At 36.5% G+C, this 17,053-nt stretch overlaps 4 protein-coding genes across 4 annotated transcripts; 2 read left to right on the top strand and 2 right to left on the bottom strand.

The window, feature by feature from the left end:
- The first annotated feature begins 592 nt into the window (after positions 1–592).
- Positions 593–5,585, top strand: LOC143446822 (eukaryotic initiation factor 4A-III). Its single transcript, XM_076946639.1, has 11 exons — positions 593–809; positions 3,024–3,096; positions 3,177–3,306; positions 3,617–3,749; positions 3,821–3,954; positions 4,036–4,124; positions 4,208–4,346; positions 4,548–4,663; positions 4,776–4,892; positions 5,036–5,154; positions 5,297–5,585. Exons 1-11 carry the CDS (start codon positions 650–652, stop codon positions 5,311–5,313), a joined length of 1,227 nt encoding a protein of 408 aa, XP_076802754.1. The 5' UTR covers positions 593–649; the 3' UTR covers positions 5,314–5,585.
- A 740-nt stretch (positions 5,586–6,325) lies between these two features.
- Positions 6,326–11,166, bottom strand: LOC143447043 (radial spoke head protein 4 homolog A-like). Its single transcript, XM_076946964.1, has 10 exons — positions 11,148–11,166; positions 10,790–10,919; positions 9,702–9,918; positions 9,444–9,606; positions 9,259–9,350; positions 9,041–9,200; positions 8,579–8,754; positions 8,122–8,334; positions 7,281–7,501; positions 6,326–6,923 (listed from the first exon to the last, which is right to left on the bottom strand). Exons 2-10 carry the CDS (start codon positions 10,903–10,905, stop codon positions 6,695–6,697), a joined length of 1,587 nt encoding a protein of 528 aa, XP_076803079.1. The 5' UTR covers positions 10,906–10,919; positions 11,148–11,166; the 3' UTR covers positions 6,326–6,694.
- Positions 11,167–11,705: 539 nt separating this feature from the next.
- LOC143446783 (NEDD8 ultimate buster 1-like) lies at positions 11,706–14,125 on the top strand. The gene is made up of 2 exons (XM_076946581.1): positions 11,706–13,363; positions 13,557–14,125. The coding sequence occupies exons 1-2, from the start codon at positions 11,876–11,878 to the stop codon at positions 13,890–13,892; spliced, it is 1,824 nt and encodes a 607-aa protein (XP_076802696.1). The 5' UTR covers positions 11,706–11,875; the 3' UTR covers positions 13,893–14,125.
- Positions 14,126–16,249: 2,124 nt separating this feature from the next.
- On the bottom strand, positions 16,250–17,053 carry LOC143445395 (ribonuclease P protein subunit p25-like protein). The gene has a single exon (XM_076944471.1). It carries the CDS (start codon positions 17,051–17,053, stop codon positions 16,568–16,570), a length of 486 nt encoding a protein of 161 aa, XP_076800586.1. The 3' UTR covers positions 16,250–16,567.

Genomic DNA, 17,053 nt, shown 5'->3' with positions numbered 1-17,053 from the left:
GAATGTAACATGGTATCATATGATTTATCGTTGGATTGAGGAAAGACTTTGTACGATTTAAACTCAGCAATGACTCCTCATGTTGTATCCTCCTTCAGTGATGTTTGTTGGTGCGACCAATATTAGATGGTGACTATGTAAAAGAGAATCAGAGAGCTTACATGGTACGAGACGAAAGACAATACCTCAGAAATCTATGGACAACCTACGTTACATACGATTTTAACCAAAGTTCTATGTTACCCTTGCACCCAGGTTAAATGAGGTTAAAGCTTTACTAAAAAAATTTACAAAGCACCTTATTTTTGTAATAGTTAAGATAACCTTAAAGTTCTCTATACTTTATGGAATACGTGACTTGATAAACAGTAAGCTGTGCATGAACTTTTATTTCACTTTGTAACGCAGGCGTTCTTCCTTAGCCTTGCGCAAAACTTCATCGAATGAGATTCACGTCGGTCGAGTGTCGACGCATAAACGTTCAGATTACAGAAGGAAGACTTTTTGTCAGTTGTTTGTATTTTGGTGATGTGTTTGACAATAAATTGTGCACGTTATTAATGAATATGAATTGCTGACGTAATTAAAATTGGGATATTAACTGTTTCAGGCTTTCAATAGTTTTTTAGTTTCCGGCACAAAAATAGCCATGGCTGTAAGAACTTCTGGAGGTACCGTTAGGAAAAATGCAATGGGTGAGAACGACTTGTCAAAAGTTCAGTTTGAAACTTCCGAAGAAGTGGACGTAACTCCAACATTTGATTCTATGGGTTTAAGAGAGGACCTTTTGAGAGGAATATATGCATATGGTTTGTATTAATTGTCTGATACTTTCGATAACTTGCATGTGCTTACTGTGCATACCCATACTTGTTATATGCAGGATATAATTCTGCATGTAATGATATAAATTTTGTTCTTGTATGTTGAGTAAAACCTGTTTTTATTAAGGTTTGAATCTGTATCATAGCATGCTTTTCCGTACACTGCATAAGGCCACACCTTGCCTACCACAAACGAGAGACATATTTGGGCCACAATTCGCGGCGCTTCCTTGTATAGCGGAATTTTGATTAATTGCGTAGATTTCGCCGAGATTTTGGGAAAAACTGCCATACTGTGCAGACTGGCCCATGGAGTTCCAGACTGCATTTTTTGCATACTACATGGCGTAGAAAAAGCTAGAATTTTAGTTAAACATGATTGACCAATTTTTTTATTGGTTTTGGAACAAAATAGCTCGGATACGACTGGTACATAGTTTACTTGCGATATCTATTACCAGTGGTGGGATGAAGTCGGTTCTTGGGATTTTACTGATCTCCGCCAACCGGTTGTTAACAAGTGTATGTATAGGCCTAATCTTCACTTCGAGCATTGTATGCCCACGCGTGTTTACAACGCTTTGTGCAGTGTCAAATGTCAATACAGTAGAACTCGCATATAACCTCATATAAATGGATCCATTCCTCATTGTAAAGAAATCTATTGTTGACAGTACAATTGTCATTGTCACAGAAGAACGCCTGCGTTATTCTTCACACTCAATTTTATCTTTCACTTGTGACGTACAAGTTATGCGTGTACTGTACGAACAATGCACTAGCGAGCCTGCACGGTGTGCCGAGTTTAAATTTCGTATATAACGGATGAATATCACTGGTCCCTACTTGTCCGTTATATGAGAGTTCTACTGTATTATCTATCTGGAAATTTGTAAATTGAAAGATCATGAATGTTCGTAAAAGTTTTAGGTAAAGTGTATTTGTTATTATTTTTCTTTGTCTGAATAGCAATAGATTATCTTCATGTTGCACGATCATTAAACATAATCACAGTAGTACAACTGCTCACTGTTAACAATATAATGATGCATCAACCATTTTTAGACATGTTCTTAAACTTAAGAAAATAATTATGATGAATAATTTTAATTGTTAGACTCTCATTTGTGGCAACCCAAAGATCAATCTTTGGCCTATATATATTGGCCTCGGGTGAACATGGAATGCTGCTAGTGAGATAACCGGATGTTAAAATATTTCAATCCCACCACTGCCTATTAGGCTATATAGAAAGCTTGCAATTAAGCACAGGAAGATTTACACCAAAAACATTAAGATCTATGAAATGAAAATTTTTGAAATTTTTCACCAGAAAAATACAATACTTTTTGCGTTCAAAAAACTCAAATTTTAGCTTAATGGCATGCACTGAACCTCAATTTTTTGTTTATTTATTATAAATTGGCATTCAAACTACCTGCTTTTCTTTATTTAATGTAAATCAGTGTGAATGTTGATGACTCTTGAGCTTGCAGTTGCCACACTTTTCACTTTGGCTGCGCAATAGTCAACATCGGCTGAGGCTTCAGCGCCGATGTGGCTTGAACAGCTCTCAGCATAGAATATGTTCTTGGCTCGGTAGCATAGTCGTAGCTCGGTTTAAACACTGGCCTTGCAATAATACAGCTCACGTTCCGTGTTGGATACCCAATGGCACTATTACTGTAATGCCCTTTGGCAAGGCAATAACGAAACTTTCCTCTGCTTCGTGGACCTAGTGGACAGTTCTAAATCCGGGCAACACAATATAAAAAAGTCAAAATAAAATAAATAGAAATGTGTGACAATCAGGATTTGCACAAAGACTAGCTTTGTAACCGATGGATAGCTCGAGCGATGAAGAATCATCACCGGGTTTAAGTCGTGCAAAGACTTTCTTTAGTCCGAGGATAAAGATTGTTATACTATACCATCCCCCAAACTCAATCACATACAGGTTGGATGTAATCACTTCGTACGTTTGCTTAAATATGGAGCATTGTGCGTTTGAATAGCTTGCGTCATAACTCATAAGCCATAGCGAAAAGCATGGAAACTGCAAGCTTGAAATGTTTGTCACCTAAACATAAACTTAAAGTGTGTGATCTCTAAAATAATCCTTGTTGTAGTCATGATTGTTATTATGACTACAAAGTTTAAAATTGTTATTTTTTTCTCATAAATTCATCATATTTTCAGGTTTCGAAAAGCCTTCTGCTATCCAGCAGAGAGCTATCAAGCAAATTATGAAAGGAAAAGATGTAATTGCACAGTACGTATAAAAATTTATTATGATTGTATAATAATTTTTGTAAAAAACATAAGAAATATAGTAATGCAGTAACGTTTCAGAGCCCAGTCTGGTACCGGTAAGACTGCCACATTCTCAATCTCAACCCTGCAAATGATTGACACTCAACTTCGTGACACGCAAGCTCTTATTCTTTCCCCGACACGTGAGTTGGCTCAACAAATTCAGAAGGTAAATGCCAATAAGTCTGTTTTTTATTATCATAGTTTTATGTTTTTTCCAACTTCACATACTTTGTTATTTTCCGTGTATATATCTCTGATCATGCACGTGAAACTTTGCAATGTTGATTTTAATCTTGTCTGCAAAAGTTGAACACAAGCATGCTCATTTTGGAAATCACTTGAAGGATATCTGTACTTCTGAATTAGACATGTGTACTCTAGGTCTACAATTGACGATCAAAATCTGCATAAAATCAACTGCTCACTAATGCAACCTTTTCTGGTTCAGTTTTACCTCAGGTTTCACTTTTCTACAGGTTATTTTAGCTCTCGGTGATTACATGTCAGTCCAATGCCACGCTTGCATCGGTGGTACTAACATTGGTGAAGATATCAGAAAACTTGACTACGGACAGCACATTGTTTCTGGCACACCTGGGCGTGTGTTTGGTACGTCACTGCACTGTGTTTGATATGTTTTTATGCTTTCATTCCACAACATTGCAATGTGTTCGACACAGACATGATTCGTCGTCGCAGTCTTCGTACAAGATCGATTAAGATGCTGATTCTTGACGAATCTGATGAAATGTTGAACAAGGGCTTCAAGGAACAGATATATGATGTCTATAGATACTTGCCACCAGCCATTCAAGTATGTCAAAAGAATTGCACAAATATGATAACATTTTATTACCAAGAACTATTCTTAAATTTCTGGTTTTTGTTTTTTCAGGTGGTGTTACTTAGTGCCACCCTGCCTCATGAGATCTTGGAAATGACCAACAAGTTCATGACAGATCCAATCAGAATTCTCGTAAAGCGGTATGTCTTATGCTCTAGTGTTTTATAAGCTAAAATTTGTTCTTTCACGAAATCATTTTTTTTGTTAATGTCTTCTTATACAGTGATGAGTTGACGCTGGAAGGAATTAAGCAATTTTTTGTCGCCATTGAGAAGGAAGAGTGGAAGTTTGACACATTATGTGATCTCTATGATACTCTGACAATCACTCAGGCTGTGATTTTTTGCAACACAAAAAGAAAGGTGAAAGTGGCAGTATTTTGACAACTTTGAAATTTTTTTGCTTAGATTTCTTTAATATTTCCAGTTAGGTCATTTTTAATTTAAAAACTTTAAAACAATTTTTAGTATATACTTCATTTTTTATTGTAAGGATTTCTTTCGAAAGGTAGTTTTCACTCAATATGTGTTGTGTTTGCTTGCAATTGGAAACCTTCTGTTTAGGTTGACTGGCTTACAGAGAAGATGCGTGAAGCCAACTTCACTGTATCGTCCATGCATGGTGATATGCCTCAGAAGGAAAGATCAGAGATTATGAAAGAATTTAGATCTGGCGCAAGGTAGTATCCTGAATTCTTACTTATTCTATAAGTTCATATTGCTCAGTTTTACAATTATCGTTTATATTATTTGAGATGAAAATTGACGTGGTTGACTCTTTCAATTTGGTAGTCGCGTGCTGATTTCGACTGATGTTTGGGCGCGTGGTCTTGACGTCCCGCAAGTGTCTCTCATTATTAACTACGATTTGCCGAACAACAGAGAATTGTACATTCACAGGATTGGAAGGTCACTTTTGATTGCAAACTTCTACAGCAACTGTTACATGAATATTTGACTTTTTGTGTTATCTATGCAATTCCGTGCAAACACTGTATACTCTTCAAATTGCAAGCTGATGAAGTTACTTGAAATTCTGCTTCTTTTTCTAGATCTGGTCGTTACGGACGCAAGGGTGTTGCGATAAATTTTGTCAAGAATGATGACATTCGTATCTTGCGGGATATTGAACAGTACTACTCTACACAGATTGATGAAATGCCTATGAACGGTATGAAATATTCTTGACTTCCATAATCAAAAACAACGTTATAATGAGATTAAATCGTACTCACACTTTAGTTAACGCCAACTGCGTGCAAGCTAAAAATATAATGTTCCTCCTAACAAATAATGTTTTCAATTCTTTTTAGTTGCGGAGTTGATTTGAAGCCTTTAACAATCCCCAACTGCCCCAATGCAGCTTGTAATGATAAACTATGATGTAATATTGCTCACTTAGCCTGGTTTTTACATGTTTGTCATTGCTAAACTGTGGATAAACGCTTTCTGGGTTAAGATTGCATGTTAGTGATGTAGCTGATTTTTAGACTTTGTATGTGTTAGCTCTCCACCAGAGTATGTCAACTATATTTAGTTGCACTCTTGTTCATTGAAGTATTTGTACATTGTCTCCAGTTAATAAACTGACGATTTTATCTGGTTGTTGACTCATTTAAAGATCTGATTTAGTTGCCAGACAATTATTTGGATCTATGATGTTACTCTAGGGTTAACTTTTAATTATGATTATATTTTTGTTGTTCAACAAAAGTATTCACGAATTACAGTATAATAAAAGGATGAACTCGCTCAACCTCAGTGTGTGAGTTGAGCCAATGTCTATGATTGTACGGTTTTCTGCGAACACGCTCTAAAAAACCAGTCAAATAACTCTGAAAATGACATTCCACTATGAACATTACCGACCATGCAAAACATAGAATAGTGAAATTTTAAGTGAAAGCAATGCGTTACTGTCAAGAAATAAGCCTAATTTTAAGTAAATGTTCTGAAGACGTTCAGTAATCTTCAGACAATTTCTAAATTGCTGTGTAAAAATTTTATAACCATAATTGGAATGAAGATGTTTATTTGTTTTAAAAGCTACAGATAACAATGAACTAGGGCTGGGAAATTTTTTTAGCCCTTAGCTGGATGGCATTGGTTAGCTGCCATAGTTGCTAATTGTCATGTTGTTAAGCGCAAGCAAAACTGGTATTTATTATTAAGAAATGTGATGAAAAGGATTGCATTGTATTACGAACTTATCTCATGCGAGACCACAAAGCTTATCAGAAAAACAAAGCATTCAAACAGTAAAATGATTGACAGAGCAGGAAATTTCCACAAGTCAATGGATTATTCAAAAATTTTGCTTCAAATTCTTTTCGTTTAATGTACGTTTTCGGTTACTGACAAAATCTTTAATTCTCAAGAACTATTTATTAGTCGGCAAAATTTTCCAAGCCCTGCAATGAATATTTTCCCAACGCAGCTTATCCAAATCAATAGACATTATTTTATGGAGACAAGTTTATTAAGAATCTGTTTTACAAAAATAAAACGAGTAGCAATGTTATCACACACAGTACAAGAAACCAACACTAAATATATTTGCAGAATGAGAAAATGAAAAGCCAGCACAGATAATTTACATAAATAGGGAAAGTTCCCTTTACCAGCTTAGTAAATTCAATTCCTGTTTAATCCCAAATACAAGATTTTGAGACGAATCATAAAAAAAGTTCAACTTTTATTGAAGTAAAAAATTAATCATCCTCTTCCTCCTCATCTTCCATTTCCTCCATCTCTTCCGCTGCTGCCATCGCCTCCTCCTGAGCTGCCTTGAGTGCCGCTTCCTCTTCAACGCTCGGGTCTTCCGCTTCCGTGATCTCGGCTCCACTCTGATACTCAGTCTGCATCGGAGGAGGAGGAACAGGGCTATAGTTCTGCGAGTTGTATTTGTGCCCGTAACCGATGTAAATGTTCTCAAATTTCCTGTGAAAATGGTGAAGATTTTAAACAAATGAAGTTATAGCAAAATGACTTTACTGTAAGCAAGCAAACTAAGGTTTAATTTGTTAAAAATTTTACGCTGATAGAAAATACTGAACAACAGCTCAAGTAAAATTTAAGTCAACGTCCACTTGAGCGTGAAGATAAATATTCAATACAGATTGCATAAAATCATTTATATTGCTTGAGGTGTACTTGATTCTTGTCCATTGGTAGTTAAAACCAGAGCCATATTAGTTTTTAAGTCAACATTTAGACCTCCTCATTCTAGTACCTATCTCGCATATGCTACTCTAAAAGCTCATGCACCAACTAACAAAATAAGTTCAAGAGACTAACTTCCCATTGGAGAAAGCAGCAGCTCCAGGCCATAAATTGGACTTTAAAACTGCAATTGCGTATTGAGGAACAAGGTGGGAAGTCAGTCTAGCATTCCACGGAGGCATATTATCAATCTCGGCATCTTCCGAGAGTGGAGTTAAAAGTGGAGGACCGACTTCTGGTTCTGGCTCATCGGGTTCTTCTCTCTCTTCCTCTTCGTCTTCTTCTTCGAAATCATCCTGGGGATTAGGAAGATATTTCCATGACCAAAACAAACACACAAAAAGCCTGTGATCTCAGATTAGTGCAAAGCATTGAGATCATGAGCAACATTGTGGATTGTAATGTTTAAGCAAAATGATGTAGATGATGACGCAAGCGAAGTGGATGACATTGAAATCAGTATCAATGTGCGTCAAATGGAACTTGTACAACAACAAGCTCGATAACCAGGGCTTAAACGATGAGGAATCTTCGCCAAGTTTTTACAACTATTGCTAATTTTGTGCCTTTTAAATGTATATTAGATCTGAAAGAGTAACCACTACTGCAAAATCCAATAGTGTTGGCACCTTGGGAATATCCCAAAATTTTAACAAAAGGTCCGTTTAACAAAGTTTGAAAGTATAGTACTACTAGTATAGCCACAAATAATGTTTAAGTTTACGTTTAACAGTTTCACTTGTTTCAGTTAAATTTTTATGATATTTTTTACGATGAGTTTTTAGCTTCTTAAATTTTAGTTAAAGGTACATGTACAAAAACTGCCCAAGATTTATACAAAACCTAAATTATGGGGAAAACTTCCACAGACTGTACATCAACTGCGGGTGCCTCATTGCTTAAATTTACAACCAACCTCATTCTTCTGCACTGGGTTGAACCAGGCACACCTGCCTTGGGGCAGAATGTGTTGTACATGATGTACCCAGTTTGACATGGAAGGGTCAATCAAGTCCCGCAGGGCAACTCCCTCAAAATCTGGGTTTTCAACAAAGTCGGTGCGACCGTCACCCTCCTCTTCTTGCTCTTCTTCCTCCTCATCGAACTGGTAGTATCCGAGAGGACTGATCTAACGGAGTGAGGTGAAAAAATGTGATGAAATGGACCAGTTCAGACATTTTTCTATCAAATTTACATTGTTTTTCGAGAAACAAAATAATGTACTTCATTTTAAAAAAAGGTTAAGTTTAACATGAAGTTTTTTACAAATAAAATATTAAATACTGCACAAACTGATATGTAGATAAAATAAGCAAAATATAAACTGAGGTTATGTATAAACAAATAAATTAATGTTCCCCGCAAGCGATTACTTGTGATCCTGCACTGATTCTGGCAATCTGTGCTCTCAAATAATTGGCTTCATTTCCTGGGAATGGTGGATAAGCAACCACAGGTGCTTCGAGCTGTCCAGTGAAGAGTTTCTTAACTTTCCTACTCATTGAGATCTGCGCTGGTGTGACTTGAGGTAGCTTAGTCCATGGCCGACCTGGTCATGAAAATGACTGAATCAGCCCACCGTGTATGAACTACTTGAAAGTGTTTACATGCAATTCTGACAATTTAGAATGCAATTTAAACAAAGTTTAACTTTAGTTGCGGATTTGTTATTTCAATAAAAGCATCAAATTTTCAAACATTTATGTTTGAAATAAATATGTGAATGTTTGCAGTGTGTGGTTACTCACGTTTACAGATTTACTTGACCACTATCAGAATAATTTGCAGTTAGCAAAGAAAATATGCAGGATAAAGTGAAGCAAGACAAGGCTAACCTGGTTCATTGCAAACGAAATAGACAAATTTATTCGATCCGGATCGGTTTTCTTCCTTGGGGATGACAACAGGTGGTTTGTAGTCAGGTTTGGGTGTGTCATCCTCCTCTGCTCCCTCCCCTTCTTCATCCTCTTCCTTCTCTTCTTCTTTCTCTTCCTCCTGTGACATCATATTATGTTTAGTGTTGCACTGATGTGACAACAAAAATGTATTTCACCTTTTCTTCCTCCTCCTCTTCTTCTTCTTCCTCTCCTTCCCTGTATTGGACTTCAGCGACAACATAGTTGGCATCTGTTCCGAGAACTTTTCCTGAACCATGGAAGTGAATATCAGTTAGCGATTATGTTGTAGTAGTCATGGAAAAAAACAGCAAAAAATTTAACACATAGATTATCCGCTCACCCCAGAATCGGACGGTCTGCAGGGGGTAAGTATCAACGAGTTGTTTCAAAGCGAGGAAAATTCTGTACATCTCCTCCTTTCCAAGTCCGACACCAGCTTGTTCAAAATAAAATGAAAGATCCATCACATTGGGGAGAGGAGTCTCAACTTCCTCTTCTGCCTCCTAAACAAGGAGTAGGATAGAAAAGGAAATGATTATGAAGAATGTGTAATACTGTATACAACTTATTTCCTAAACTTATGAAATATTTCTCTTACAATTTCTATATCATTGTCACCAGTGCTTTCAAAAAGTTGCTTCTGCACCATGGCGAGCTCAAACTCAGTGCTGGGCTCGAATTCATCTCGAATGGTATCAACATTCGAAACAAACTTTTCGCGTTTAACAGTTTTGCTTATATCTTCAAATACATCAACAACATTTTCGGGCCGCTCATCCAAGACTTTTGTCAGAACACGAGAGAGATGGTCATACCTATAAAATATTAGCAATGCTAAAAATGTCTGACAATAACATTTGCACCTTATCTAAAGTTGAACAGAATCTATCACACATTGCAACCTTAACGTTAGCAATTGCAATCTTAGTTTTAATTAACTGAATTCATTTGAAAAGTTAAGAAAATATGCATCGATAAAATCATCTTAGGGCTTTTATCAACTTTCTCTCACTATCAGTATTACAGTATAGTTAAAAATAAATTTCTGACGAATACGTACAATAAAACCATTCTGTTTCAACTAAAATGTTTTAGTAGAAAGTATGTGTAATTTTCATAAACTAGCACAAATTTTTAATAAAATATGATAAATAATCTGCATATACTTGTGCAGATTAATCATTATCATAACTATTGTTATTAGTGACATGCTTGTGGTGTAATTTTCAAATGCTGAACTGCTATTTTGGCCCAGCTTATAGTCCCTGTAACTTATCTATAGTCTCTTTATCTCACTTACATGTGATTGAACTCTTTCCAGTGATATGGTTGGTAATCAGGCTAAAGCAAATAAACCTGCAAGTGAGGGCAGTTCTCATAGTCAGTTAAGTGCTGATTGCCAACTAAGATTTTTCTGTGCAACTATAACTCTCTAATACCGGTAGTGTACTTTTTTGACTTGAATTAATACTGTGCATTTGGTTACAAAAAAAAATCTTCTGTATAATAAATAGGTTCTAAGGTTGGCTTGTAAATAGATGATAGTAAAAGTGGAATGGAGTCAAATAACTTGTGTCAAATAATTATCTTAATTAAGAAACCTCTTAACATCACAATCAACTGTCAGCTTAAAAAATACGCTACTAGAACCATATCAAAAACAAAAACTAATGTAAGATATCTTACAAGTTTGTGTTGGACTTTGTGCTAGTTTGTAGCATGTAAGCCTTGGAATTTTGTATCTCCAATTCCTTCTGGTTATTCGGAATATCAGGAGTTCCAGTTGCAGTTTCTGCAGCCATTTTAAAGACTAGATCTAATAAAATATAAACAGTTATATCCTCCTCGTCAACGTTAAGCATAAAAATGTTAAAAGACTTTACAAAAGAAAACTAATATGACAGTATGGTGTCATCTATCATTGAGACGGAAGTGAACTTCTGTTTCTCACTCTTAGTCTTTAAAGTTTCTTTTCTGGGATATAATTCACAACTATAGATCGCTTTAAAAGCGTATAAGCTGAGCGTAAAACCTAGACTAGTACCAAAATTTCTTCAGGTTTTCTAAGTCTCATTAACAGCGCAGAAATAACAACTTTGACTATAGCACACAAATCACAGAGATTTGCCAAATGTGACTAAACAATTTCCTTGCTTGGGAACAAACTGCCCATCGCCATAGCAACAAACGAAACGATAAGCCTAACACTAACGGCGCTAAATTACGTTAGCTTAAACAGAACTGCGGTCATGCCAGGTAGTAAACAAAAATTTAGATATGTAAAGATGACAGAAAATTATACATTATTGGGGAAATATTTAAGGAAAATAAGATACGAATGTCTAAATAAAAATATGTAAACAATACGAATTAATGCAAACTACAAAAGCAAACGATGATCAAACTTAAATTTTGCGCAGATTGTCAACTTGGCGAGATACATCAAACCTATTCCAAAAAATTTATTGATATAAAACGTTGTATTATTTAAAGTTGTCGTTTTTTTATTTCATCGATCAATACCGAAACACAAAATACATAAACCAGGAAGTGAAATCAACATGAGAAGTCGGGAAATACCAGTCATGTTGTTTACAAAGTTACACTCCTTTGTCAAAATATCTGTGGCCGTCAAAGCTTATCCAGGATAGGTAGGAGTAGCTGCTGTGCTTGTGGCGCTGCGTGGCTTTGGAATGCAGGAATGTTATTCTGATGCATTTATAGTTTTTGTTTAGTGCGTGACAGAAGATTAGGTCTAGCCAAGTAACAATAATGGTTGAAAATTTTAACGAAGCAGTGGTAGCAAAACTTCGTGTCGAACTTCGTCAGAACGACGTAAAACTCTGGAAAGAACCTTACACGAAACCTGATGGAACCGAATCAGATACAGTTCAGTTTCTTGCAATTCAATATTCAGAGAAGTTTAAACTACCGCTGGAGCAAGTTCTCTTAGGGCTACAGCATTTGCGAATTTTTGCCCTTGAGCGTTTGAGAGAAAATGAAAGGTTTAAAACTGAAAAGATAGCAACTCTGAAAATTAAATTCCCACCGAATATGCCAACTGAATTGAAGTTTAAAACCATTGAAGTTGATTTAACAATTTCTGGTAGACAATTTCTTGAACGTTTAGCCCAGAAATTAAATACACTGCAGAACTTGTTGAAAGTGATTTACAATGGGAAAATTCTAGACTGCGATTCAAGCCTGGCGTCACAAGGAATTACACACAACAAAACTGTAATGTGCATGGTTTTTTCTGCTGACAATCATGAAAAAACAAAAGAAATGGAAAGCCAGATAAAGGAGGTGCAAAATGCAAAACATGGCGCTGAACTACTTGCATCTTCTAGTCATACCCACGCTCACAATTATGACATGCACATCACTGATCAAGATGGAAAATCGATTGACTTACCAAAAGCTGAACGATCGTCCCTGATGGTTGCACTCGCCCTGCATGAAAAGGGAAGAGCTGTGATGAAAGAGAAGAAATATCAATTCGCTCTTTTGTTTCTCTTGGAAGCTGACAAACAGTTTCGTCACTGCCAATCCGAAATACTGAATATGGTTGATAACTTTGCAGTTCTGTGCCTTGATATATGTTGGTGTTATATGTGTTTGCAAAATGTTGATGCTTTACCGAGTGCTGCTGAAAGACTGACGGTCTGTGAAGAATCATTTATGAGGAGTTACGGAAAATCCCTTCAAAGATTATTAGCCATTAAAGGCTCATCAGGCCATGAAGTAGCCCTCTTTGTCAGGTTGTATTTGCTCCAGGGTGTAGTTGCATACCATGAAGGAAACTTCAGTGTATCCAGAGATCTATTCGCAAAGGCGAAAAGTTTTGCTGATTCCATCCAAGTAGATGAAGATAAAGTCACGGAAATGATTAAACTTGGATTCTCCGCATCGGAATCCAGACTTGCTCTTCGTGCCTGTCACGGTGACATTACAGCTGCGAGCAGTCAAGCTTTTCAGAAGAGAGACGAAAAAGAACGAATCAGAAAAGATGAGAAGGAAAAATCAAGGAAACGTAAACTGGCACATTCCTTAGGCGTTTGTGCAAATGGTGATGATGTCAATGTTGATCTTTATGAACAAATGATAAATGTTCTTGGATTTACCAAACGCCAAGCTTTAGAGGCACTGAAGCAAAGCAACAACAGTCTAAATGAAGCCATTGAGTACATTCAAAAGAATCCCAAGTTACTTGCTGTAGTTGCTGATCACAAAAAAGTTACCAGAAAGTTGATACAACAGGTAAATGCCAGTGGTCAATATATGCTGGATTATATTCGGGTATTATATATATTCCCACTTCATAAATACTTAATCTTGAGTAATTAATGAATGTATGCAATATACATATATAATATATACTACAGGGTTATGCCCTACCTAGCCTAGTTTCTCATTGTTGTTGTTAAAATCGGATCTGCTTTTAAATATTTAGGTTGCAGCCATTGGGTTTGATGAATTATCAGCTGAAGCAGCTTTGACCCATTTCAATGGTATTTGTGACCAATCTATTGCTTATCTAGCTTCCAATGGTGGATTGGTCCCACAAGAGTGGTTACAGGCGGTTCAATCTAGTTCAACCCAGGTCAGTGAAAAACCATCAACAAGCCGTGGAAGTGCAGCAACCAAACTCACAACTGAAGATAAAACCGCAATGAATCGATTGGCTGACGTTGTTAAGAATGAGGGAAATTACCTCGATATAACTTTGGACGAAGAAAACGAATACATCTCAACATACTTAGCAAAAGTTTACTCGATCATTCATTGACACTTTTCTTTCCTGCTACTCAGCTACTGCCTGTGTGCAGTTCTTTGCCAACTTACTTTTAACTACTCTATTTTGAGTATCAGTTGTTTATAAATATTGTTTTACTGTTTATATATATATAATTTTTATTTGACGCTTGTCATATGCTTGTTTATTTTGATGCAAATGTCAATGACAAATTGTTTTGTGACTTGGATTGCAAGAACATTTGTTAAAGTATGACAATGTGCCAAGTGTTGTGTGTTTCTTAACCAAATACTGGATCAGTAGTAGTTTCGTTGTAGATGCAGCGAACAGTTGCTATTACGCCAGAGAAACTTTTTAAATCTATTTTTGTACATTGGAAGATACCAAAATGGAATTTTTCAAACAGGAACTCTTCAGCAAGTGCTTTGGTAAAAAATAGGCGGAACGTAATTTACGCAATACGTATGTCGTAAGATCATGGTTTCATATCATCATGTCGGTTTCTGAAAATGCTCTTGGGACGTGGTGACGTACCTACATAAAGCCTTAGGAAACGATTTCTAGCAAGTTGTGGTTGTCACATAACACCGGAATAATTGTCTAGTTCACCAACCGGTAGGAAGCGCAAATCCACTACCTATCGAATCGTGTCATATCTTGATATCTTCCACGCGCAGTTGACAGACATGGAAAAAGACGGAAGTAAAGTTAACCGTTTTAAGGACGGTTAACTTTAAACGATTTTATCGATTAAGTCATGCTGGTGACCCCGATGTAGTGGGCATAACCTTCCAAATCTAGTTTGTACGGAATCCAAGACCTTTGTAGTGCAGTGCTACCTGGGCTGGAGTGCGTCGACGAACTTTGAACAGCCAAAGGTAGAAGAGTCCAAATCAATGTTCCTTTTGCTGTTTGATGCCGCTACCGTTCTGCCGTTTTGCTCTAATCGTATCACAATAGCCACGCTATCCAAGTAAGTTAATGATAAAGAAATAGTTATCAATTTGAAAACTGTTCTTTTTAACAACGAAGATATGGAATCGTCTGCAAGATCTTGTATAGATGTAACTCTTCGGGCATTCCCCTGGTAGATTAGCACTGAAGGGCTGATCAACTTTGGTACCAGGTGGAAACTCAGACAGTGGAAGAGCTTTGTAAAATTTTCCGTAATGATAAACTCTACCAAGTATATTATTATATTCTCGTTGCAAGTATACTTCACCTTGCCCTATAAAACTTAGCGTTTCTTTAGTGGCATTTAAAGGTTAAATTTACTCAAAATTTTGGTTTTTGCAAAGCTTTACTTCGTTAATCGTATCACAACGACATCGACCCTTCCTAATCAGTACAGAGTTTGCAAAAAACTGACGTCTCGTCCTCAACATTTCCGTTTTAGGGCCTGACAAAACACATTTTAATTATAGCAATTGCAAAACGCATAAAAATGCAATAATCCTGTAGCGCAGCTGCGCAGTTTGTTGTTATAGGTCGTTATTTTTACAACAGAGTAATCATTTCGTCGGTAAAAAAAAACCTGGCATATATTGCGTTTTGAGTTTATGCGATAACCACATAGTAAGGGAGTTCTAACGTGCTTCATTCGTCTTAATTCTTTGACACAGAGCTTTATTATGTCCGGTTTTCCGAAGTGGAGACCGTGGACAATCCTAACAAAATTCAGATTCTGCTCGTTCACTCAGGTTTTAACGCGCTTGATTCAAAGAAGTAACTTTTAAAATACGAATGCTGACTTTGCACTTAAGTTGTGCACAAGTCCCAAAAATTTGAAACTCACTCAGTAATGTTTAACAGAAGTTTACGCAGTCGTCCAAGGTGTATCTCTGTTCGGTCAATTCGAGTTGTAAGCAATATTCTACTAACATCAACATTCGGTTTTTATAGCATAGGTTTTTGAATATATAATACATTTCTGAACATATATTTTTCCTAGCCTACAGTATTTACTGTTCTGTATTGTTTTAAATCAAACCCCGCAGCCAATAAAAGTTCAGTTGCATTCCACGTACAAAATAGTCACAAGGCCGAAAGATCAAAATCGATTGGTAAAGTAATCATTAATTCTGATAGCTTCGACTGTATTTTTGAGTTCTTGTTTCATGACGTATGCATCTCTTCAACCTTATCATTGAAATGAGTTGAAGCGATTCTTGGAGTTTTGATGACGTCATAAATGGTTTAGCATTGTGACGTCACTCTGTTGCTTCTAGTCTTGTGATCGTGCCAGTTGTTATCACCAGCAAGTTAATATCATCATCATTTTCAGGAAAATTTTAAGCCTTACACGCTCTATCACTTTTTAAAGTGCATAAACTCATACTATTATATCAACTAACACTGTTTCTTCATCGTCACCGTTCCAATGGAAAACGTCGGCTGTAGCTATGTATTTTCATGCTGATGTCAGCAACAGATAAAATACTGGATTGCACTTAAGAGCATCAAAAGTAGCTTTTGAAAGTCAACCTAATAATTGCATAACACTACAAGCACAATCTTCTTTAAAATCGCCTTTAAAAAATAAAAATTTATAATTCTATCGGCACGTAAACACCCCTATTGACAACATACACCTAATCTTCCACAATTCTAGAAATGTGAAACTGATTATATTTTTTAAAATGATTATTCTATACCTGAAACAATCTAAACTATAAATAAAAAATTAAGAAAACATCTACAGTTCATCATCAAGTTCGTCCTTTCTTCTTATTACTAAATGAGCTTGCAAGGGGTTTCCCCGGCTTCACTTGCATTCTCTGCGGATGAGAGCGCAATTTCTGGGGAAGTTCATTTTTCGCAAGAAGAATAAATAAAACAGGAACATGCCTCCGGACGCTCAGTGTATCCAAGTTGGTGTTGAGATCCCAGGGCACCCAAATATCTTCGTGAATTTTATACCCGGTTGCATTGCACTGGTGCAGACCTCTGAATTTATTTTGTAAAATTTCTGCGCATTTTTTAGTTTTTTCCGAGGCTTTATCCGGTCCGATTAACACGGCGATGTCATTTCCTGGATCCCGAAGCTTCTTCATGGCATATCCGATCACTTTTGACACTACGCTGTGCGGTGAGATTCGAACGTCAAATATAACATATTGGTCATTTCCAATAATCTCCGAAAATGGGTTAACCAACGGGTGATTAATTGTTTTATACTTCTCAAATGATTCCAT

Source organism: Clavelina lepadiformis, chromosome 2, assembly GCF_947623445.1.
Source record: "Clavelina lepadiformis chromosome 2, kaClaLepa1.1, whole genome shotgun sequence".
Classification (NCBI taxonomy): domain Eukaryota; kingdom Metazoa; phylum Chordata; class Ascidiacea; order Aplousobranchia; family Clavelinidae; genus Clavelina; species Clavelina lepadiformis.
The sequence above is the reverse complement of the archived record's forward strand: the minus strand, read 5'-3'. Positions and strand labels throughout refer to the sequence as shown.